The following is a 25,579-nucleotide window of genomic DNA, read 5'->3' on the forward strand; positions in this document are numbered from 1 at the left end:
TTATAGAAGCTTTTGAACAATAAATACATAAATAGACTTGCAAAGTTTCTGTATAGTTCACCAAGAACAAGCAAGTCGGAACAGTTCTCTAGTTACAGAACAAAAATTAGTAACTACTGATTATGTCAATTATTTGGCAACTGAGAACATCAATATGAGCAACACCCAGGTATCTTCTCTTCCACCTCTCTTTATTTTACTGGCATATTGTGGAATATGTTCTTTGATCCTGCAAAGAACCCTTAATAACAACACTTGGTGAGTTCCCCCCCCCCGCCATCTCTACAGGTGGCAAGGCACTGATAAGTTCAGAGGCAATTCTTCATTCCTTCCTTAAATTACAAATCACATCTCACCCTGTTGATGCATTCGTTTCCATAAATACATGGACCTTACTGACTCACAGATGAATGCCTTCATCTGCTCCTCATGCCAGCCTGCTGACAGAACAGATTTATTTGGTACTCCGACACATCATAATTATCCTTTCTAAAAGCGACAACGTTCCTATGGCAACATTTGCATTTTAGTATTTAAGATCTCACGAACATTCCAAAGTGAGAATATGTGTAAGGAAAAGTGCTGGGGGGGGGGGATTCTAAGCTGTCACTTATGAAGGAGGTGGCATAAAAAGCCAGGTACACTTGTCTATAATGTGAGATGTCCTGGCATAGCTGGAGGAACACAACGTATTTCTGGTATGCACTTGCAGGAGAAATACCTCACACTTACATTTTGGCCTTGAATACCAATTTCAAAAGGGACGTGGGTGGCGCTATGGTCTAAACCACAGAGCCTAGGGCAGGCCGATCAGGTCAGCGGTTTGAATCCCTGCAGCGGGGTGAGCTCCTGTTGCTCGGTCCCTGCTCCTGCCCACCTGGCAGTTCGAAAGCACGTCAAAGTGCAAGTAGATAAATAGGTACCGCTCCGGCGGGAAGGTAAATGGCATTCCAGTGTGCTGCTCTGGTTCGCCAGAAGCAGCTTAGTCATGCTGGCCACATGACCCAGAAGCTGTACGCTGGCTCCCTCAGCCAGTAAAGCGAGATGAGCGCCGCAACCCCAGAGTTGTCCGCGACTGGACCTAATGGTCAGGGGTACCTTTACCTTTACCAATTTCAAAACTGCCCTGAATTTTTTTGTTTCTTAGAATGCAATGCTGGCTACAAGGTTTCTATTAGCCATATTAAGATGCTTTGAAGAAGAGTGTTGGTGATTTTTATTAATTTCTTACCTGCCCTTCAGCATGAGGCCACAGGGCAGGCTACAACAATTTTATAAAACCAATTTTAAATCAATTAAAACAAATAAACTGGTGCAATGCTTGGACTAAGTCCGTTGCCTCCAAAACCTTCTGCATTAGACTTGTTAGTGCCTTGTGTGGCACCAGCCCCCTCCATCCTCTTTCTGCTCAAAGGTAGCACACTGAATTCAAAACATGTGGAGCCCAAAATGTTCTGCACAAATTACTGTCTCTGTTATCAGCACCCAATAATCACACTGATCACAGCTTGGTATTGCATCAGTAAAACAACAGGTCCCAAGAAGGAAGGAAGCAACTGCCCTTAAGTAGGGAACAATCTTTTCATTTTTTTCATTTTCATGTGTTCCTTCTCAGTTCGCTGCATGTATCTGATAACAGCACGTTGTTGACTTAAGAAAGCTCACCACAGAGTACACCACTTAGGACTCTAAAAGATACCAGAATATGTTTGCCTTCTGAGTACTTTTTAGTTAACTGAGAGGCTATAGTACATATCCGCCATACCTTGGCCAGTGTACTGCTGACATGTGGCTCCTGGAAGGTTGACTGAAAGGGAATATGGTTCTCAGGTCAAAAAATATCCCCCATCTCTGAGAAAAACAATGCAGATTAAAGTACACACCAGAAGAGCCAGACTAGCAGAGAATTTGTTTATTTTATTTGAAATAGTACATAGAGAAGACAACATTGCTTCTAGACATTTGAGAGAGAGAGAAATGTAGATTTAGAGTTTTATCAACAATGATCTTGGAGTGATAAGTAAAACCTACAAATTATTTGCTGGAATGCATTCAGCACAAGAAGATCAGCTTCTACAACCAAAGAACATAGAAGAATACAATATGTTCTGGATCCAACAAGCGAAATTCCAAGCATTTAACTGCAAATAATCAAAAGAATCTTACATTTATAGATTAGTTTTCTTCTGAGAGAGATTGATTTTGTCACCGAGACTGAGAGCCATTCCCTGCAAAAGAGATGAGAGATTAATGGGTATATGTCTAAATTAATTATTAACATGCAACCGAAACTATTTTCTCTGTATTTATATATCCAACCAGAAATAACTGTCATTCACAGTTCAAAGCAGGGTTTCTAAGGTAAGGTCAGGCAACCCTTGATACAGAGGGAAACCTAAATCAGCATTGGCTACTTCAATCTTTCAGCAAATTAAACGCTGCCAGGACAGCAGCAGCGAGTGTCATAATTAAAGGAGGAATGTGTTACATCAAGAAGCTTTACTGGAGGGGAGGGGGAAGGGGGTCTCAAAGGCAAGTTTAGTGGAGAAATACCCAGTAATAATTCAATTCCTATATTTTGACTGAGAGCAAATACCCACATTTTCATTCCCTTTCAGTAAGGACCATATTATTTTGCAGATTCCCTCCTATATGTCAGGCATTATAACACCATGAACAGTGAGATGGGCAGAGCTTTGTGATATTGATACAATATTCTATTCTGCTCCTGAAGTGAGAAGGGGTTTCCTATCCCATTCTGGCTCATATTTTGCATACTACAAAAGATTATTGTAAAGTGGTGGTCATTTTCATCAAGCAGTGTGGGCAGACAGCTTTCCATCACTGCTTTTAATACCATTGTACTGGTATGCATTAAGGCAGAGATGAGGAAACTGCCCCCCAGAAAGATGTGGTCCTTGGAAAAGGAACAGAGATTGGTGGAAGAGCATCTGCTTTGCATGCAGAAAACCTCAATACTGAAGCATCTCCAGGCAGGGCTCCAAGAGACTCCTGCCTCAATCCCTGGGGAGCCACTGCCAGTCAATGTAGACAATACTGAGCATAAGTAGAAGGCAGATTCCCATTGCCCTGACCATTGGTCATTCTGCCTGCAACAGACAAAGAATTGGGTGTCCAGCACCATCTGGAGGACCAGGGGTTCTCCATCCGTGCAACATGCAAGTGAATCTTCCTGCAAACTGCTTTTACCTATTTCCCCCCCTGGATTCCTTCCTCATTTCACAACTCCCCTGCAGAAGCCTTTGGGGGGGGAGGGGAGGTGGCGGTGACATGGGGAACTGCAGTGGGGAAACTTTTATTGCATAAGTGTCCTTCTGATTGCCTAAGTTTTGGATGCAATCTTGAGTGTTTCATCTCATTCTGAGATTTCTTAGATATAAGATGCTCAAACTCAAATACCCCCACAGAACTAAATAGTATGTGCTGGAGGCAAAAAAAGTGCCACTTCTGTCTCTGACACTGCTTCTTCCATACATAGTTGAGACATATATGGACTTTTTTTCTGTGGAAAATGCAGTTTCTATCGAAAATAGCGTCTGGTGCAATGCAAGGAGCCATTGTTAGAAGCGGACTTTGTTGACATTCTAGTATGTCCATGAAGGGACTGGATACATACTAGAATGTCAGCCAAGTCTGGTGCTCCTTGCATTGCACTTCTGAGAGTCGCCCCAGTTTCATGAGCACATTTTCCAGTACAGACTGCAGTGGTAAGACAGGTCCAAGAATTAGTCACACAGCTGGAAGAGCATCATTTACAACCAACTACTGTATTTCAGACACCTTCCTGCTAAATAGAGATTTATGTCTCAAGTGTTTACTAGGAAATTCATCTGTAACTCTATTCCAGGATTTGGTTGCTCACTCTACCTAGATATCCTAACACAGAAAGACATTAACCTGATTACCAATATTAATTTGTAAATTTCAAACTTGCAACATCAGTTTGGGAGTTGACTATTTGAGGAGACATATAAAATATAATTACCTGACTTTTTGCACGAATTCTTATGTGTCCTGTGACCGGAGCATCAGGCCCAAGATGAATGGGCTTTTCAATGCTGACATTTGCAAGGGCATCTTCTCCGAATATGGACCGTGCATACAGATTGGCTGCCATGAAGCCACAGTAACCAGAAAGTGCCTAGAAAGACAATATTTTATACACCTTTTACAAGGGCAATTTTTAAAAATTAACTCATCACTACATAGCATCTTAAGGGACCCAGGTGGCGCTGTGGGTTAAACCACAGAGTCTAGGGCTTGCTGATCAGAAGGTTGGCAGTTCGAATCCCTGCCACGGGGTGAGCTCCCGTTGCTCGGTCCCAGCTCCTGCCCACCTAGCAGTTCGAAAGCACGTCATAGTGCAAGTAGATAAATAGGGACCGCTCCTGCGGGAAGGTAAACGGCGTTTCCGTGCGCTGCTCTGGTTCGCCAGAAGTGGCTTTGTCATGCTGGCCACATGACCCGGAAGCTGTCTGCGGACAAACGCTGGCTCCCTTGGCCTATAGAGCGAGATGAACGCCGCAACCCCAGAGTCGGACACGACTGGACCTGATGGTCAGGGGTCCCTTTACCTTTACCTTTACCTAGCATCTTAAACTACATATTTACTTACAGGAACACACACACAGACACACACCCTGCGCCTCATAAGGGATGCAAGGCAGATGGTGATTATTATAATAATTCGATGATAATAATAAGTGCATGGACTCAATGCAGAGCTAAATTAAAGCAACACTTTAAAAAAACCCTCAGTTTCTAAACCCAAAAGACAAAGAGAATCATATAATCGCTTGGATCCTAAGTTGCTCTTTCATTTGTGCCGAATGTTCTTTCATTTGGAGCTCTTAGCAACATAGCCCAAATGCCTCCCAAACTTCAGAAGAAAATTCTCGGGGGGGGGGGGCAGATTATAGATGGCTGCTGATAGAAAGGGAGTGGGAAAGCCCCACTCCATGAATGTAACCCGATTCATTCACAGAAGGGAAGTTAGGATCCAAGTCAATGTATCTGGGCAACAGAACATATTTAAATTCAATGAAAGTGGTTTTATTTGTGATTTGAGATCAGAGTTATAATTTATTAGGCAAAAGGTATTACCTTTTCCGGAGTAAGGCACTTCATATTAGTTGACTTTAATATATGTTGCAAATATTCATTCAGATCTATTATATTTGTATTCACAGTGACCTTGAAAAATAAATAAATACAAAGACAATCATCGTACCAAGAACCTACAGAAGCTAAATTCACTCAAGGCTGATAAGACACATTACCATATCTATGTGGAAGGCTGTTAATCTAACATGGAAACGGGCTGTTCTACCTCATAACAAGTTCAGAAGGATGAGATAATACACCCTATTCTATTTAATGTGACCAAACAAAACAAAACAGCACACATTTGCCGAATATCTGAAAGGGTCCTGCACAACTCAAAAGCCCGTATTTGAAACAAATTTAAGCCCAGTAAAAAGTGTATTGCCATGGGAGGTGCACCTGAGCCAGAGTGGTAGTTTTTCTGAAAGCAGTACAGTAGCTCAGATGCAAAGACCAGCATGCGCTGTTCTGTATGTATACTTGGGCCCTTATGCTCCTGCAAATAGCTGCATATGTTCCCTAGAAAGCTGCTTCCAAGGGACAAAAACAAACAAACAAACAAACAAACCATATCACCCACACCCACACCTGTATGGTTTCTTAATAATGTTCTAAGAGCTCACTTTGTTTTCCCATTCAAATTCTGCCCACATCTGACGGAACTCGGCATCAGTACAAGTAGCAGGCTGGATGTAATCCATGATGTCAATATGGATGTCACTGAGGACAACACAGTTTCTGTCACTAGCTGCTCCAGAAACATCATACACTAAAAGAGAGAGAGAGAGAGATAGAGAGAGATAGAGAGAGAGATTAGGAGAATGGAGACCACTACATAACTCTCAACAGATTTAAAGGTTGAATGAAACTCATACTCCTTCCAGTTCAGAATGGAGACATCTCTTTCAAAATAGCGTTTTCCTAAAACCAAGTTTGTAAAATAAATACAGTCACATTCTTATAAAAGCACCACACATTTAAGACTCCTTAATTACTGTATACTATCAGACTTGTACCCAGTATTGCTCAGTAATTCTAAGCAGAGGATCAGTGCGGCTTTGAAAGGTAAGGTCCACCATCTTGATTCGAAATGGGGTTCAGCTCATATCCAAATGTAAGACAAAAATCTGTTCCTTGATCTCAGAAAACATCATGCAAAATTTTGTCACGGTATCTTAAAAGGTGTCAAAATGAATAGAGAAGAGACAGACAGACAAACAATATTCCAAAATATATAGTAGATAATACAGAATACTTACCGATATTACCAAAAATTATTCCATTCTCAGTGGAAGCGACTTTCACATTAGCCTTAATATTGGCAAAATCATGTGGAGCAAGTGTCAGAGGAGATGGTTTTTCCACAAGCTTCAGATCACCTGTTTAAAGAGAGAATGAATAGAAGTTATCCAGGGAAAAAACTATTACCAGTAAAGCATTTTACATTATTGTTATATCTGTAATTGTTTACCTAATGTAGCTAATTCTAGTGTGCAATTCTGCAAAGTATCACTGGTCTGGTTTACCACGAGCACATCCAATACAATATCATATTGGTTGACATGAACATACGCCTCTGCATAGACTGGATCCGAGAATCCTGTCAACTGAGTGACCTGCCAAACATAAATAGAGAGTTAGGCTGCAATCCTATCCTCACTTAAATGGGAGGAAGCCCTGTTGAAATTCAGTGTGACTCACTTCTGATCAGAGAGGTATAGGATTGTGCGGTTAACGTCTTAAACAAAAAGCTGACATACATTATTGAAAATGAAGCATCACTACTGAAAACTGCATTATTCCCTTACACTATTCTCTTCCATTTAGGTCCGTAAGGAGATTTAAGATCTTCCACATCCCAAACCATTTCCGATTATTAATACCAGAACACAGCTACCCTCTCTGGCATCCATATCTTTCTGTAAACTGTGCACTTGGGAGATATGTTAAATAAGACACTCTAATGAACTAATGTCATTTCTGTGTTTTGACCAGTAAAAACAACTTATCTTGTCTGTTTCATTCTTTTCAACCACAGCAAGGCCCCTTAGTTGCACAGATTTTTCTCAGTGCTTTCCTCTGCTTGTTTTAAAAGGACTAACTGCTGTAAGAATGCAACTTACAAGACTTTTCAATACATTTTCTAATATCGCAAGCCAATGTAACTGAAGCATTAACTGCCGAATTGGTTTGCTGCAGGGAAAAGTGACAAGAGTATGCCAGCGCTGTGTCAATTGTAATTATGGGACTAATTCAATGCTGCACTTCATTGTTTGTTCCACCAGGGCATGCATTTCAGCTGTGCCCTATTCTGGAGGTTCACCTGACAACCCCCCAAGGGTATACTGGGGGAAAGCACTGTTGGCTCAAGTGGAAGCCTTTGTGCGGGCTTCCGGTTATGGGAGTCAAAAGCTGAATCCTGCCCTTTTTTAATAATTTAAAAAACAACAACATGGAAAGTGAAAGGATTTCTTTTGCTTTAGTCCTAAGGACTGCCTGGGAAGACAGATATTTGACATCACCTTGTTGAGCTTGGATGCCAGTGGATCTGCAGCTTCTTTTCTTTGTGTGTTCCCCATAGCTGCTAGAAGACTCAGCTGAAACTGATCTTCCTTTGAGCTCATTTCATTTTTAGCAGTGAGTTGCATAAAAGAAATGGGATCATCTGGCTGAACTATCACACTTCTCTTCTCAGACTCTTTCTGTGGTAAAGAGGAATAGGGATGAGTTAATATATAACATACACACAAGGAACAACTCTCTGTTACCTGGGCTTTTTGTCAAGGGTCAGAGGCCTACAAAACGTTACAGTTACACGGGCGATTTTGAGCTCTCACCTTCTGCGAGAGCTTCTCCTCTTCCAGTTTAGCAGACAACATGTGAGAAAGGGATTGCCTGCATTCCTTGTTGAAGATGTCATTCATTAGCGGGGAACATTCTGAGAGGACCTTCAGGCAGAGAGAAATCCGATCCACGTCATCATCCGTTATTGGTTTCTTGGGAAGAGATGACTTTCCCAAATGGAGGATAGTAGCCATGAGCAACATTGCCTCAGCTACAAAAGACTGAAGGAGGGGGAAAGAGAAGAATATTAAGATGTGCATTTCCTTTTGAATTCCAAAAAACTCAACACTCCCACTTAATAACATCATGCAAAACCCAATCAAAAATGGGGGACACAGATTATATCTGAAGCTGACAGCAGCAATTTGTTAGCTTGAAACTAAGTAGTACAACTTCACACAAAGCAAGCTGTAAAAGCAGTGAAGGTGCCTTGAGTGTAAAGAGACTGTCTAAAAGGTGTGACCTTCAAGTAACTAAGAGAGATGGCTGTCCTCTCACCAAGTGTCAGAGGCAGGAATCCCTTAAGCACAATTCAAAGAAATAGAACGTACATTTTGCTTCTTCTTTTCTTGAACCAGCATCACATAACGTAACGCAATCTTGGTCAGAGTTGTGGCGAGGGAGGCCGCAACAAAGAAATCCCCATCCAGCAAAAACCCTCTCAGTGGAGGCCTACCAAAAAAGAGAAAAGGGCAATTTGGAAATTTAGGGAAACAGCACCCAACATATTGCTTAGCCATGTGACCTATATGACAGATTTCAGAAATAAAAGAACTCATCTTACTGTGTCTAAACGTTTTGAAATCAGGAGGCCATGTGAGAAAAGCAGAAAAGATAGCCCACACATCTAAATCAAAGTGCCCTGTGGGCTTGTAAGTAATATATGTTTAAATTTTGACAAAACCTTTTTATACAAAATATAAAGAAGGAAAAGTTATTGTGGTGACCTCGAGATGCTGGACTACAACTCCCAGCAGCCCCTGCCAGCATGGTCACTGATCAGGGGTGATGAGACTTTTAGTCCAAAACATCTGGAGGGCACCACACTGGCTGCACCTGATGTAACAGACTACTTATCATCCCACCCATAATAAACCCCTCAAAATACACAAGTACACGGAAAAGTGGAGGAGAAATGGGGGGAGTGAGCCACAGTTTGATTGATACATAGTCATCTATAAAGTTACTAATTAATTTTATGAAATGATGCATTTTCAATTTTTTCCCTTCCGTACAGAAGAACAGAACAGCCAATAATGTTCCATGCTGGATAAAAATTCCGTCCCACATTACTGGCTGGGACTGTAAGTACTTGGTGGGCTGTTTTTTTGGGGGGTGTGTGTGTGTTTTTTTTGTAAGCAGCTTTACCCAAGCTGCAAACAATTCTTTGCTTTGTGTCTATGCCCTGGGCCACAGCAACAAGATTCTCCTCTCTAATGACTCAGCAGGAGTCGCTGCCAACGTGCAGATATCCTGTCTGAACTCCTGCAAATGATGTGCTTTCCAACTCCTGGCTGCTTGCTAAGAGAGAGAGAAAAATCTCCAAGGAATTCTGTATTGAGTTTTGTTTCTTAAAAACTTGAAACAATATACTTGGCTCTGACCAAATGGCATTAAAGGCACACCGCCCTCTTCTGTCCAATATTCACAGATAATAACTGCTGCAGTCTGCTCAAGCATCATTACTGGAAAGTTGAGGCAATTAGAGAGATTACAGGAACAGGAAGAATTGCATCAAGTATTATATATCATTTGGATTCTTTGTGTTCTTGCCCTTTAAGGAGGCTTTAGTCTGGCAACTGTGTTTTAATGACAGGTTATTGTTATTTTTATACATATTTTCATATTTGGCAAGCCATTGTGAGCAACTCCTTTCTGGAAGGGAGAAACAAGGTATACATTTTTGTATAAATAAAATGTATCACATTGGCAGACTTGTGTAAACACCGATTTATTTATTTTTAAAGATAGGTTAATTTTTATATCCCACTAGTGCTCCTGGTGCTGTTGCACCATCTGAGACAATTGAGCACAGAAGTAGTGGGGATTTCCTTCAATTCTCTCTCCCTGCAAAGTTCCTTGGACTCCATCTCCCGTCTAAAAAAAATGGGGGTGGCAGCTGTGGAGTTAATGGGGAAATCACCTCCACACATCTTACGTGAGTGGACATCTCCTGCCGGATCTAAAGCCCTTGCACTCACACAATAGCACCAGTTGTAAATCATTCACTACTAACAAAGGCAAAAGCCAAATCACCTGTCTTCTTCTTTTTTGGCAGGTCTGGAACTGCTAAGAGCACTCTGTGTAGCATACGTTCCCATTTCAGTAACCAGTTTTTGGGCAGGACCCACAGTAATTTCCTCCTCAGGCTTCATCTCACCAGCTTCTTTCTTGATTTCAGAGTCTACTATTGGGATCTGAAAGATTAACAATGTGACTGATAAAAAAATTAACAGCATAAACTTCAGCCTGGAAGATGGGGCTATATTCTCTCAGTTGCCCCAAAGAGAATAAACTTAACCAATCTCCTCCTGTACGCACCTCCATATATTAATTTCTCTCTTTCTATTAAAGTACTCTCTGTTCCATTAACTATTAATGAAATGATGAATTATTTCAATACGATTAATCTTTGATTAATTTATTCAGCAGAAATTACAAGTTGGTATTAGCATGGTATTGTTTTTCATTTGTACAGTACATCCTCAAGAAACCACCAAATGTAACCAATTGTAAAATCCTGTGGTTTTCAAAGGCTTGTTTCCCCCCTGAAAAGTATAAAAACAGAAAAATGTGTTTTGATTAACAATAAAGAAACCTACCTCTCCCAATGATCTACGGACTTCTGTCATTACACTCTGTATATCTTCCTTTGTGCTACAGTATTCTCCAAGGATCCAGAGCGCTCCGCGATAAATTCTATAAAGCACAAATAAATAAATAAATAAATCAGCCTTGCAATTTTATACAGATAATCGATTCACACTGCACCCTCATGCATTTTATGGGCACATCAGTCATTCCGGCTCAAAAGGATTAAGTAGCCTACAAAAATTATTAGTATTTGCTTAGCAGAGGCTCAGTTGTCTATTGATCTGCTTACCAGATATATGAACTGCGAAAGATAAAGGAGATGAGTGGAAGAGCATCCTTCTCCCTCCTTCACTCTTTCAGTCACCACTCTATAGATTTATTTCCCAGTGGCAGAAAAATATTGCAGGAACAGTAAAACTCATGGGATATAAGCCACTGCTAACAAAGGCAAAAGTCTAATCACCTGTCTTTCGGGGCACTATTGTGAATGCAAGGGCTTTTGATCTGGCAAGAGGCATCCACTCATGGAAGAGGCAGGAAGGTGAGAGGAAGTGGGAAAACAAAAGACATGTGAATGGGCTGTCAGAAAGGCGAGGAAGATGAAATGTTGGCACAAACCTACATATATTTACTCACAATTAAGTTACACTGAAGTCTACTGAACACAATGAATGGGTGAGCAGGACTGCAGCATGAGTAACCTTTTAATATCACTTCCCCTGCATGCTGAGAAAACTCATCCTAAAACAATTAACCTAATGAGGTTTCTCTCCCAGCAACCCAAGCTGCTTTTGAAATTTGAGAGGCGGGATTACCGAGTTCGTACCTCGGAAGTCGAACAGGATCCGTTCCAGAAGTCCGTTTGACTTCCAAAACTTTCGAAAACCTAATCACGGCTTCCGATTGGCTGCAGGAAGCTCCTGCAGCCAATCAGAAGCCGCAGAAGCCCCGTCAGACGTTCGGGCTCTAAAGAATGTTCACAAACCGGAACAATCACTTCCAGGTCTGCGGCGTTCAGGAGCCAAAACGTCCAAGTTCCAAGGTGTTTGTGATCCAAGGTACGACGGCATCAGTAAGGTAAATTTTGGACAGATTTCCATCTGCACAGGCATTGCAGCTTCCCTTATAGAATGGTACTCCCTGTTCCTGGGGGCTCTTCTGGGGGCTCTCCTGCCCCCCACTCCAAGCCACGGTTGGGAGGTGTGGTGGAAGTAGGAGGAGGAAATCCCTGTTGTGCTAGCAGATGTCCTCACACAAGGCTTCTACTGATGCGGCTTGTTATGTGTCAATCCCATGCAATAATTTATTTAGAAACAATCACATGCTGCTGCAGATGTTTGTAATGGAAACAGATTCATTTAATTGCACAATCACTTCAGATTTATAAAGGTAACACAACTAAGTCTCGTGAGAGTAAGAACACTGCATTTTTGGCAGTGTAGCAGACATACAATTCATTTTCACATCTGTTCAGAGGCACACAAATTTGAAGGCAATAAAATGAATCCTTATTAAGCATTTCAGCCAAAGTCATATGAGCTCACATCGGTTTCCTCTACTCGCTTCTATTTTTCTTTCTTTCTGCAATACACTTTTATTTTCCTTTTACCTCTGCAATCAGTCTTTGAGTAATCATTGTGTAAACAATAGAATGGAATGGAATTACAATGAGTTGTATGCAAATGGTTCTAGAACACCTCAAACAACTTAGAGCACCTAAAACCTTTAAATCCAGGTGGTGAGCAGTGTCTACTTGAGGAATGTGTTAAACTTACTTGACAGATTTAATACAGTGGAACACTTCCAGCATCTTCTCCACAATAAGTAGTCTGAGATTATCAAAACGCTGGATGGCTTCACGCACAAACTCCAAGACATCAGCAGCTGCAGCTTCATTATAATCACTGAGGAACTCCATCAACTAGGATGAAAGTGAACAAGTCACACAACTTGAAAGACATCAGCACCCCATTAGCCAGATCAAGAACTAGAAGTTAACAGGATTTGGATTGACTGTACATGTACAAGAGTGCTTTAGGCTCTACTATCTCTGTAAGACACAGTGCATAGGTACAAATCAACAGCCGCTTTGCATGCATAGAGGCCAATAGCTGCCCATATCACATGGAGTCATAGAATCATAGACTCGTAGAGTTGGAAGAGACCACAAGGGCCATCCAGTCCAACTTCAACAAATGAGTCCCTTCAGCAGAAGCCCTGTGCAAAGACTTCTGCTTGTGCAATGGGCTCCGCCCCCCGCCCCCAATTCCTCCCTGTGCCAACTGGCTCGGGGGTTGTAGTCAGGGAACCCTTGGAAAAACACGGTGGGAGAAAAGGGGGATAATTCCACCTGGCAAGCCATATTGCTTGCACTGAAAGAACTATCAGAACAGCATGATATTGAATTATTTCTAAAAACTTTAGTAAACTCTGGCCAGAAGAAGAAGAAGAAGAAGAAGAAATCCTAGGGAACTTAGTGCTTTCTGACTCAATGAAGTTGTTCTAAAGCTTTTATAATTCAAAATAAAGATGACAAATTGTTGTTTAAACATCCACAATGTTGTCTGGTTACTTTCTGGCAGTAATACAGTTTGTTCTTCCAACTACAATTCCACAAAAATAAGAACCTCTTCTCACATAATGAAATTATGAGAATTTATAATAAAGTATGTGCTTTAACTAATAGAAAACAACAAACTGGGAACAAGAATAAACTTATAAATGGGGGGGGGTACCAATCAGGGCTACAAGAAAAGTAGCTGAGAAGGCAAGTGACTACTAAATATTAAACAATTATTGCAAGTTAAGTGTAACAAAATTTGTGGAACAGGAAGCAAAATGTTAAATGAGTTGCTTACCACAGGAATGACATTTGCAGCCATATCAGGGAACCGAACACTACAGGAATGTAATGTCCGAACAAGCAACTGTCTGTATTTATCAGTATCTTCATGCTCCGTCACATTATTTGTTTTAATTACTTCTTTCTTCAAAACAATCACCAGCTAGACAAAAGCAAAACACAAAACAACAATTGCATTTTTTAAAAAGGTCAAAAGATTACAGCTAAAGTATTATATAGTTACTCAAGAGTAAGCTAAGATGAATTAAGAGAGACTTTACTCAAACATTAACAGGTACAGGATTCAGCTGTGGGGGAAAAGGAACATGCGTTTTACCTCTTCTACATTTCTGGAAGATACAAGATCGAGAGCCAACTGTAATGTCTTCTTGCGCACTTCCAAGTCTGGTGTACTCAGAACTCTTAGTATGTCCATTACTAGATCCTGAAATAAAATACACTTTGTTTGTAGGCATGGGCTATTTCATTTCCGTACAATGCACTGTTTATATTTATTTATATTTTACTTTATTTATTTAATTTCTATACCACCCTTCATTCAAGGATCGCAGGGAGGATTAAGATATAAAAAACCCAAAAATGCATAACACAGTTTTAACATACAACATACATTTGGTTGTATAGCTTTGAATTTGGTAAAACTATGCCTACCTGCAGTACTCTTTCATGGGCCGGGTGATCCTTGAGTTCAATCAAGCGGTCCAACACAATGAGCTTCACATTGTTGTCACTTTCTTTAATAATCAGGTCAATATAGCACTGAGCTGCTGCCTTCAGTTAAAATAAAAATGAAAATGCTTAAAGCAATCCAATTTGTGATATAGGAAAAGAAGTTGACAAACAAATTAGGTGCAAGAACACAGGTTTTTCTAAATCAACAGGAAATGTCACAAACTAAGGAAGGTGGGCAAGCCTGCACAATAATTCTGAGCGCTTGAATTGATTTGCCTGTTTGACATTCTCTGGTAATTTGCATGGATATTTGTGGCACTATATTTTCCATTAAATCTTAGGCATTAGGATGGAATATGGTGTGCACATTCAGAAAACAATTGTATGTATATTTCAAGTGCAAAATGCAGCTCAACCTTTGCATCCATTTCTGTGAGTGGGCAGGATGCAAAATACGATGCTATACTATATCTCAGCTGAAGAATAAGATACTGGAGTGTTCCATTACCATGGTACTTTTGGACAACATACAGTTCGAAGTGGCCTCCTTCTAACTTGGCCCGTTCCTGACTTAGTACAACATCATGGAACTGCAAAATGGTCACTATGTCTCTGATCACACAGTACCCTGAAAATACTTTCTTTAAATTATACGTTGGATAATGGTTCATCTGATGTTCATATCCATGTGCCAATAATCAATGAACAAAGCAGCACCTTTGTGAGACACTCCTAAACTTTACCTGCTGTTCCAATTCACGAGACTTAAAATGCCTCAGTACCAAATGTGTACTGATGCCCAGGACACCTACATTTTTTTAAATGTGTCACAATACACTGCAGTACCTTGATTGCTGTTGGTGCACTGGAAAGCGTAACTAATGTTCCTGCTGCTTCATATTTTACTGCAGGGCTCGATGATTGCAGTAAATTGTAGATACAACGAATAAACCGAGCTCTTTCTGATGGATTAGCATGGCAAACCTAGATTTGGAAATGAAAGATGCAGAAGCAATGTTCTCTTGCTGAAGGAGGAATGGATTATCTCTTCTTTAAAAAAAACAAAAACAAAAAAACCTCAACCGCTTAGTTCTCGTTACTACACTACAGTTGGTTGTCAAACACTGGGGGCAACCTAAACAAACATGCTAACCATACAAACGTTAACAGTACCAAAATGAAGAATATCACTGATACACAAGTCTTATTCAAACAACATTGTATTTCTAAAAATACACCAGTTTGAATCTGACAGACTACAAGAACTCTGATTTTGGAACATTGGTTTTTTGTCCTGTCCTCCTTGTTACAGCTTCCAAAAGTCGATTTTGTGAGTTGGGAGACCCTCGTATTCAGCCTCAGTGACTACAGATGTAAATGAGTTTTATCAGAAATCACAGAATCCTATTGTGTCAGTGCAAGTGCCATCTAAAATGAATGGGCATGACTAACTTAAATTCATTAGTTTCAATGGATCTACTCAGAATAAAACCTAGCTGGATACAACTCTCAGTTACTAACACATTTGTTAGTCCTTAACTTCCATTTTCCTAGTGTTTGCAACAAACGAGCTGAGGTTCATTTAATTTTTTTTAGGAACAATTTCTTTCCCAATGAAAGTTTAAATTATTTCTTTCCTGTACCTTATAGATCAGTTCCACAATAACGAGTTGTAGAATATCACCAAATGTCTGGACTTGGTCAATACAGGTACTCAAGTAATCCAAAGCACGGTCCTTCAGAAATAAAAAACATAATTTTCACATTTGAGTTTTGCCATTTCTCATTATAATCCGAGTAATATGTATTCATTTTTACATTTTATATCCTTTCAGTTTACCAGGGACACTCCAAATTACAGGAGGTAGTTTTATATTTAGTCATATGTTGCCATCTTTGTACATGGATGACACTTTAATAAAATAATAGGCTCAAGAGGCTTACAATCTAGAAAAGGACAATACGGAGACAATAGAAGGAACTGGAGGTGGGCAGGCCTGGAAGATAAAGGCATATATTGAAGTTACACATACTTAGGCATACTGGGAGTAGAGACAGTGCCAAACGGATCACTGAAAACCTGTGTTTTGAAGAGGAATTTGAAGAAAAGGGGGGGCATCACAGAAGGCATTCTGGGAGATGTTTCCAAGCATAAGGGGCAGGAAGGGAGAAAGGGTGCAGTTGTTTGATGAAGCAGGAAACATTTAGACAGTTTGGGGTGATAGAGCTGGATGAGTGAAGGCAAGGCAGGGATATGACAAGAGAAACAAGAGGGGAATGCCTCTTAAATTAAAACACAAATTCGAAGTGTTGGTGCTGACCTTTAAAGCCCTAAACGGCCTTGGTCCAGTATACCTGAAGGAGCGTATCCACTCCCATCATTCAGCCCAGACACTGAGGTCTAGCGCCAAGGGCCTTCTGGTGGTTCCCTCGCTGAGAGAAGCCAAGTTACAGGGAACCAGGCGAAGGGCCTTCTCGGTAGTGGCACCTGCCCTGTGGAACGCCCTCCCACCAGATGTCAAAGAGAAAAGCAACTACCAGACTTTTAGAAGACATCTGAAGGCAGCCATGTTTAGGGAAGCTTTTAATGTTTGACGGACTATTGCATTTTAATATTTTGTTGGAAGCCACCCAGAATGGCTGGGGAAACCCAGCCAGATAGACGGGGTATTATTTATTTATTTAACCTAATTCAAAACCAAGAAGGATGGGGGGACATTTATTTTTACCTGATCAGCATGAATAAGCATCATGAAGGCATTTCTTTTGCAACTTGCATCTTTCTCATTCACCAGAAAATCATGGATCAGTTCAGGGGCATCAGGTATAAGATGCTCAAAGTTTCTTTTAAAAGAACAGAGATAAAGATTACTAATGTAATGCTCCATAATGTAATTGGATTAATACAAAATGTAGATGTTGTAGCCTTTTGAAGAAAAGTTAAAGAACAATTGTTCTGTGCTCAATCTTTATATTCAAAAAGCAGCAAGGTACCCCAAAATAGGTAAAGTTCTTTCAATTCTTTTATCCGATGCCATTTCTGCAGGGTTACAACTGTGAGCTTGTAAATATAGAAGACTACTAACAGGGTAAATCTGTAACATTGTAATTATAATTCGGCTGCATTTCATGGGCTACGCACCAAACTCCTAACAATCACGATGGCTTCAAACCTTTCCTTATGCACTGCTTGACAACCCAATTTGAAGACTTTCAAAACTATAATCTGCTGGAAAGAAAAATCCACATAGAAAGGAGTTCCATGGATTGCAGCCTCAATTTATTTAACAAGCTACCAACAGTTGTGTTAAATCTTATGATTTTATTTTAGCCTGGTTTACATTAGCTTGGACCAAAAAGTAAACTTAAAATAAGAATTTCTGAAAATGAAGTTAAATGCTCCCAATCTCTCACAATGGCTCAATGCTATTTCTTAATTAATTTCAATGATAGACTGGCTCACAAGCATCCCGCATAAAAAGCTATCAAAATTATGGTCATTAACTGTTTTTCACCAGAAACCAGTGTGTTATACCCCTAGCTCTGCAGGTCTGTGTGTACTTGTAAAGGGGCTTCTGGACAGATTGGAAGACAACTGTTGCATCCTGCTTGTGCGATGGACTTCCACTCATGCAAACATTACTTTCCCTTCCTCTCCTCCTTCCTGTGTTCCTCCAAAATCTGCTGATAGCTACAAGGAGGAGAGATCACAGTGCATTCCTTGGTGCAACACTGGATTTCATCCATTAGGGTCAGAGAAACAGGACTACTTTCCATACCTGATTTAATTTCAGCACACAAAAAACTGATAAAGTCCTTTCATAAGTAACACTCCCATGCAGCATGTGTGAACAGTTTAGCAAAGGCAAAATAAACCAAACCAAAAAGTATTTAGAAATATCTCTCTGCTAGAAGTAGCAACTGAATTGGGATATACAATCCACAATAATACAGAAACCACAACAGATACAAATTACCGGTATGAATTCTTCAAGCATTTAATGAAATAAGATTTTAAGTTAGTGTTTTTAACAGGTGATGATCAAGCTTGATTTTATAATTTGAGTATTATATAACTACTAAATAGCTTTAATGCATTAAGAAGGGGAAAATATGAAGTGTTAAAATGATGAGCATCATTTTAGGTTGTCACCTCTCCCCCCCCCCCCCTCCCAAGATACAGCATAGCTATGTTCCTATGTTGGGACTTTTAGTAAATTTGCTAAATTTACCTGTAAATAGTGTAAATTGCAAGGACTGCATTCCTACGCACATAGCTATGACGATGTTCCAGACATGCACGAATAGCTGGCATCAATGGTTCCAGTAATTCTGCTTCTTTAAGCTTGCAAAGGAAACGGAGAGTGGATCCTCTGATGAATTCGTTTGGATGTTGAAGATCCTAAAACATCAAAATCAAGATGATATATGTATTTGGAAATGAAGCACAATTGCATTCTGGTCTCCTTACATCAACTAAGTCTACTAAATCTGGACAAAAAAAAAATCTGGACAAAGGCAAAAATAATCCAAAACTGAAAGTCATTTTTACAATAAAACCACACCTTAGTCCAAAAGAACAAGACAAAAACTTATTCCACTTACAAAGCAGGATATTTGGATATATGCTATAGCATTAGGATGGTTGATTATAAATTATGTTGATTACATATTACGATTCTATGCTACAAGTACAATAAATAAAAGATTAACCTTTCTGTAGGCATCACAAACAAGGATCATTTCTTGCAACAGTCTACCATCCGGAGTGGTCTTGGGAACAATCTCCCAAAATACTAAAAGCAGTTTTTTGATGGTGTGGTCCTGAAGTGGCAGCACAAACCGAATAATAGTCATCAAAAGTCCTGGCAGCTTTTCACCATTTAAAATCATTATGATTACTCTCTTCAAGGCCTCTGTCTTAGATTTCACATCTCCTTTTTCTGTTAGACAAAAGAAGCTGCGTAAGTTACATTAACCACAAACTATGATAGCAGAACATTTTTTAAATGTTGTTGCATTACATACTATCATTCTGAATTTCTTGTTCTTTATCCTGCTACTGCTACATTTTGTTAGATGATAATCACTATGGAGGAGACTTCTACACTTTGGCATAGTAAACCATAGCCTTTGCCAACCTGATGCCCTCCAGATGTAAGCCCTAGCCAGTATGACCCATGCTGGCTGGTGCTGGCTGGAGCTAGAATCCAAAATACCTGGAAGGCAACAATTTGGTGATGGCTATCTTACTGTGTACTACTCCAACCAAAAGAACACACAAGTGAAGGGGAAGCATTTCTGGGTAGACACTATTGGGCTTACATGTGCCTCACATTACTGACAATTCAATTTAGGCAAAATTCTTACATATAGCCACCACACAAAAGGACGCTTGAAAAGTTCCCATATGGTGGCTCCTCTAAGCAGTGGCTGTAATGCACAAGACTTGCATGCTATAGAACACACACACACACTTACTCAGCAATGCCTGCACTTCTGCTGCACTCCACTTTTTCAGTAGAGCTGCAACAGAGTGCAGAAGGAACTGAAACTTAACTTGTCATTCATCACTGTTTGCTCTGCAACATGCTTACTCCACCTCCCATGTTTTGCCCATGAGACCTTATGTATTTCCTCACACTGATGTGTGTGGTCTGTTAACCATTTTAGCTACTACTATATGCTTAAATTAGTTTATTTCACATTTTAAAGACTGTTTTACAGCATTTAATGTTTAAAATATTTTCATTTCTTTTTTTCTTTCATAACACTTCTCTGATTGCCACGACAGCACAACAGGCAATATAATATTTGAAATAAATGCACATACAACTATAAAAATATGGTCCAGAAAGCATAACTTACCCAAGTCATTCTTTAAGCTCATTTCAGAGGGTGGCTCCGAGTCCATTGGAACAATGATTAATGTATAGCACACATTTTCTGCAGCCGTCATTTTGTCTCTTTATCAAAGTTCTCTCAATACAAGAATTTCTTTTTAAGATGTCTCACAAACTCTGGAAAAGAATTCCAATAATGCAGTTAATTGATAACTATGCTTCTACTTGCCATAAAAAATTCCCACAAATATCTTCAAGTCTGCATTTTGTATACTGTACTGAGGCCTGCAGGACAATGTACTGTATTGAAAATAATGCAACAAATGTGCAAATATATGCAACCATATTTCAAGGGGAACAGGGCAGCCTTGTATTTAACAACTCTCCTGCTGGCCACTGTCATCCAGGAATGCCATACAGGTGAGGCTAGTAACATTTGTGGGCTGATTTACAAGTCTAGAATAACCTCAACAGAATGCTCACATGTACCAAAGCTACAGTCTCATATATGCCTATTCATCAGTAATACTGCCTCAATAGATTCAGAAGGATGTACTTCCAGGTGTGTATGAGATTGCAGCCAAAATGCAATAGAACATCTGAGTAGAAAGCGTGTTTTAAAAAAGCAGTAGCAGTATACAATATCCAGTTCTTAGTTGTTATTTAGACATTCCACACTTAACTACATTATTATTACAAACCCTTCTAGTAAAGAATACATACACAATAAGGTCCTAAGAAAACACAGTTGGCTGTATAGTCACTAAAATAAGTGGAGTGGACACCGTATCATCAAAATAAAGCACCAAGTGCTTTATAAATTTCAGTGCTAGAATAAAATTCATGCTTAACCTTTGATGGGTTCATGCACACTGAGACATCATTCACTGAGCAGTCAAATGCCAAACCCCAAGTTATGGCCAGTGGGGAAACAACCTTTTGACAAAGTCACTCACTAAAAGCTCATAAATAAACTTAGCAGTCATGGATTGGAGAAAAGATACCCTTGCGGATGGGTACCGGTAATGCCTTCAAAAATAGGAGGTGTAGGATAGGTACAGATTGTTCTCAAAATGAAATGTAGTATGAAAACAGCCAAGGTTCTGTATTGTGCTATTTGTTCATAAATGATCTGGAGACCAGGGCTAGCAGGAAAAGTAGCCAATTTTACAGTTGACACCAAAACATTCAACATGGCGGTAGCTCAAACGGGTTCTGAGGTGTAGCAAAAGAACTTCCCCAAATGCAGTGAATGCATTTGCACAAGATGGCAAATGAGATTTAGTGCAAATAGATTTAAGGTGATATACATTAGGAGGGAAAAAAATCAAGATTCACATATATACCAATACAGCGTACATTGATGGGAAGCAACCAGACATGGGAGCTTGAAATCATGGTGAATCGCTAATAAAAACATTGATTATGCACACATCAGCTAGGGATTATTAGGTAAGGAACTGATGGCGAAGTGGCCTGTACAATAAATCCATGGTGTGGCCATCACCAGAATACTGTGTACAGTTCTGGTCATCCCCCGTCCCACCCACTTGAAAAGTGGTCCTCACAGAGCTAGAAAAGATGCAGAAAAGGGGAACAAGGCTATCAGGGAATTTAAGCAATTTCCCTACAACATTAGGTTTTAACTTAAAAACAAAAGAAATTAATAGGGTGGCATATGACAGACTTATAAGATTATGCATGGGATAAAAAGAATGGAAACTTATTTTTACGCTTTCTCCTATAACAAAGACTCACTCAGTGAAATTGATTGGAAGTTGATTCAGAATTTTAAAAGGAAAGGACTTCTTCTTAGAGTGACCAATTAGTGAAAAAAACAAATCACTCCTGCAAGTGAAGTCATTGGGTCAGATAGTCAAAAACAAACACACACGTTATTGTAGAAAAATTGTCCTATTTTTAACCAAGTAACACAGACCCTCTTCTATGAAACTCACGAGTACATAAATGTACATGGATAGGTCAACCAGCAGTTCTCACCCATGGCCATCAAATAGAACCTCCATGTTCAAGGGCAGTGTACCTCTGAACACCAGCTCCTGGCAAACCACAACGGGAGAGGGCTGGTGCCCTCATGTCCTGTTTGTGGGCTTCCTAGAGGCACCTAGCAGGACACCAGGAGAAGCAGGATGTTGGACTAGCGGCAGGTCCTTGATCTGATCCAGGCGTAGGCAAACTCAGCCCTCCAGATGTTTTGAGGCTACAATTCCCATCATCCCTGACCACTGGCCCTGTTAGCTAGGGATGATGGGAGCTGTAGTCCCGAAACATCTGGAGGGCCGAGTTTGCCTATGCCTGACTGATCCAAGGAAGGAGGACGCCTCTGCACACCAGAGCCTACGAAACAGCCTTCTGGGCCAAGATTCTCCTTTTTTAAGTTGAAATCACACTCCCAACTTCTCCCGATCCCCCGTTTTTTTAATCTCCGGATTAAGTTACCTGGCAAAGAACTGAACCCGGGTGTTTCCAAGACACTCGTCACCCTCCGACCCAGCAGCAACGATGCGCCCCTCTTGCGCCCGTTTAATCGAGAGGGGAATCCCAACGCCTCCCCCACCCCCCGGGATCCTCCGCCCTGGGAAGGCAGAGCCAGACTCGCGACCTGAGGCTCCTGACCGACCCCCGTGTGACAAAGGGGCTCCCTTCTGCCTCCCTCATCTTGGCTCGGCGACGGCGCCCGCTCGGCATTAGGCCCTGTCAAGGGATTTGGCGCCTGAGCCTCCCGTGAGGGCGCACGTTGTTCCAGTGGGAGGGTGGAGACGGCGGGGAAGGTTCTTCTCCGCCTCACGGCGAAGCGGAAGCCCCCCGGGAAAGTCGGCGGGCCCCGACTCTCCCCAGGCGTCCCTTTCCCCGCCCGCTCGGCTGCCCCGCTACTGCTAACCTCCCGCGGCTTCGGGTCGCTTTCCCTCGCTGGCGGTCCCCGCTGCGGCCTCGGAAAACGGTCGCTGAGGCTGCGCGGCCGCCGTCTCGTCGCTTCGGTAGCGGGCCGTAGCGGGTCCTCCCCGCCTTCCTGGCTCCTCCCGGCGCCGCTGCTGCCTCCTGCAGCTGACGTGGAAGCACTCGGCGCGCAGGGCCACATCGATAGTACGGCGGCCCGGACGGGACACGCCTCCTCCGCCGCTCGCCGAAACGCGCGTTCGATGGAGGCGGGGAGCTCAAGCGTGGCCTCTTCCGCCTCCCGCCGGATTGCCGTGTCCGGGTTGGAGTCCAGCCTGCGAGGGCCGAGGCTGCTTCCCCACCCGCTCCTGGGGGCAGGATGTGGGCGCCGTCCGCACCAGTGGCAGAGCGGCCGTTACATTGCGTGGCATTCAGTGGCCCCGCGATGGGGCTTTCGGGTTTCAGGCCTCCGTTTCTTAATAAGCCACGGATGGGGAATTTCAGGGCCAGAGGTCAAATGCTGCCCCTCTCCATCTCGGCCGTGGGCCTCTTTCCCAGGCCCTGCACCAGTGCCAAATTTACGTATAAGCTAAACAAGTTACAGGTAGGTAGCCGTGTTGGTCTGCCATAGTCAAAACAAAATAAAATAAAAAATTCCTTCCAGTAGCACTTTAGAGACCAACTAAGTTTGTTCTTGGTATGAGCTTTCGTGTGCATGCACACTTAGGGCCCCACTCTCTTGGGGGCCCCAAACAAAATTAAAGGAGGAGGAACTGGATGTACATTTCCAAAATATGATAAAAAAACAAATAAAATAAAACCTACATACAGCAACTGTGTTGTGTTGTGTTGGCTCCTATTTGTTATGTGCAAATAGCTTTAGATACCTATTAGGTCCATAAATTACCATATAGCGTATCTGATGAAGTGTGCATGCACACAAAAGCTAATACCAAGAACAAACTTAGTTGGTCTCCAAGGTGCTACTGGAAGGAATTTTATTTTTTATTTTGTTTTGCATATAGCGTATATTCAACACAGAACAGCGACAATTTGTTGTTGACAAAGGACAGCTGGACATTTGAAGGGCCCCATTACCTTCAGTAGCTTAGGGCCTCATCAAACCTAAATCCAGCCCTGTGTATATCCCTCACCCCTATCAGACTTTGCTCAGCCTTGTTTGTGGTAGCTGGAATGGGTCCTTGAGCTCTGACAGTGCTTCTTGTAGTGTGGTGTAGTGGTTACGAGCGGTAGACTCGTAAACCGGGTTCGCGGCTCCACTCCTCCACATGCAGCTGCTGGGTGACCTTGGGCTAGTCACACTTCTCTGAAGTCTCTCAGCCCCACTCACCTCACAGGGTGTTTGTTGTGGGGGAGGAAGGGAAAGGAGAATGTTAGCCGCTTTGAGACTCCTTCGGGTAGTGAAAAGCGGGATATCAAATCCAAACTCTTCTTCTTGCTTGCCTAACAGCATTGTGTGAGGGTGTGGAAACTAGACTAGGGTATAAAGGCAAAATTCACATCAGTTGCCCCATCCAACACTGGCATACTGGCTCAGGGAGGGGGTGTTGCCTTTGAACTGAAAAAAATTCCTGACAATACTTAGGTTGCAATCCTAAAATGCTTGCTAGTGTAAGCCACATTAAATTCAGTAGGATTACTTCCAGACAGCGTCTAGATAACAGTACCTTATTCAAAACCTGTGCTTTTTATTTTTTTGAGTTTCATAGAATGGTTCATAAATTATCCAGAGTTAAGGGTGAGTTGTGTGGTGGTCAAGTTTCCCGATGATACTGTTCAGAGATATTAAAGAGATTGTGAAAAGCTCCAAAAAGACCTCTCTGAACTGAGTGACTGGGCGGTAAATGGACAAGTGAAATTCATTGTAAACAAATTTAAAGTGATGTGTGTCAAACACAATCTTAATTTCTTATATATGCACATGGAGTCTGAACTGGAGGTGAATGACAAGTAAGACCTTCGAGTCAAAGCGAATAGGTCCATGAATGGCCCAGTGTGTGGCAGCTGTGAGAAGGCAAATTCTAAGCTAGGGATCATTAGGAAAGGATTTGACAATAAACTGCCAATATCATAATGCAATTATGCAAGTCTATGGTGTGTCTGCATTTGGTATATATACTGTGTATAGTTCTGATCACCTCATCTCAAAGGTCAGAAAAGGGCAACGAAAACGATCAAGGGGGTATTGCAACTCCTCTGAGGAAAGGTTGCAGTATTGAGGTGATTATGCATGACACTGTTAATTTATTATTATTATTATTATTATTATTATTATTAATAATAATAATAATAATAATATACCGCCCTATATCCGCAGGTCTCAGGCATGTAGATAGAGGATAGAAAAAAGTTATTCCCCGCCTCACAACACTAGAACTCAGGGTCATCCAATGAAGCTGAATGTTAAGACAATTCAGGACAGATAAAAGAAAGTTCACACAGTGCACAGTTGAACTATGGAACCTGATTTAATGAATTGAAAAATAAAAACCGGAGCAAG

The 25,579-nt window shown here is 41.3% G+C and overlaps 1 protein-coding gene across 1 annotated transcript; it reads right to left on the reverse strand.

Moving 5' to 3' along the window:
- Positions 1-1,897: 1,897 nt before the first annotated feature.
- Positions 1,898-23,276, reverse strand: COPB1 (COPI coat complex subunit beta 1). Its single transcript, XM_033153302.1, has 22 exons — positions 23,063-23,276; positions 20,186-20,337; positions 19,031-19,260; positions 18,550-18,719; positions 17,047-17,161; positions 15,961-16,053; positions 15,164-15,301; positions 14,297-14,416; positions 13,962-14,069; positions 13,641-13,787; positions 12,558-12,703; positions 10,791-10,887; positions 10,225-10,385; positions 8,520-8,640; positions 7,962-8,189; positions 7,647-7,826; positions 6,596-6,740; positions 6,384-6,503; positions 5,748-5,893; positions 5,125-5,214; positions 4,007-4,162; positions 1,898-2,228 (listed from the first exon to the last, which is right to left on the reverse strand). Exons 2-22 carry the CDS (start codon positions 20,274-20,276, stop codon positions 2,169-2,171), a joined length of 2,862 nt encoding a protein of 953 aa, XP_033009193.1. The 5' UTR covers positions 20,277-20,337; positions 23,063-23,276; the 3' UTR covers positions 1,898-2,168.
- Between the last annotated feature and the right edge of the window lie 2,303 nt (positions 23,277-25,579).

The sequence above is a fragment of the Lacerta agilis genome, chromosome 1 (genome assembly GCF_009819535.1).
Source record: "Lacerta agilis isolate rLacAgi1 chromosome 1, rLacAgi1.pri, whole genome shotgun sequence".
Lineage (NCBI taxonomy): Eukaryota > Metazoa > Chordata > Lepidosauria > Squamata > Lacertidae > Lacerta > Lacerta agilis.

Bases quoted from the DNA above. Each gene is read 5' to 3' on its own strand.
- COPB1 (XM_033153302.1), bottom strand. From the start codon at position 20,276: ATGACGGCTGCAGAAAATGTGTGCTATACATTAATCATTGTTCCAATG. The intron at 19,261-20,185 runs GTAAGTTATGCT...TTTGTCTAACAG, and splicing joins GAGCTTAAAGAATGACTTGG to AAAAAGGAGATGTGAAATCT. The intron at 2,229-4,006 runs GTAATTATATTT...TCTCTTTTGCAG, and splicing joins GAATTCGTGCAAAAAGTCAG to GGAATGGCTCTCAGTCTCGG.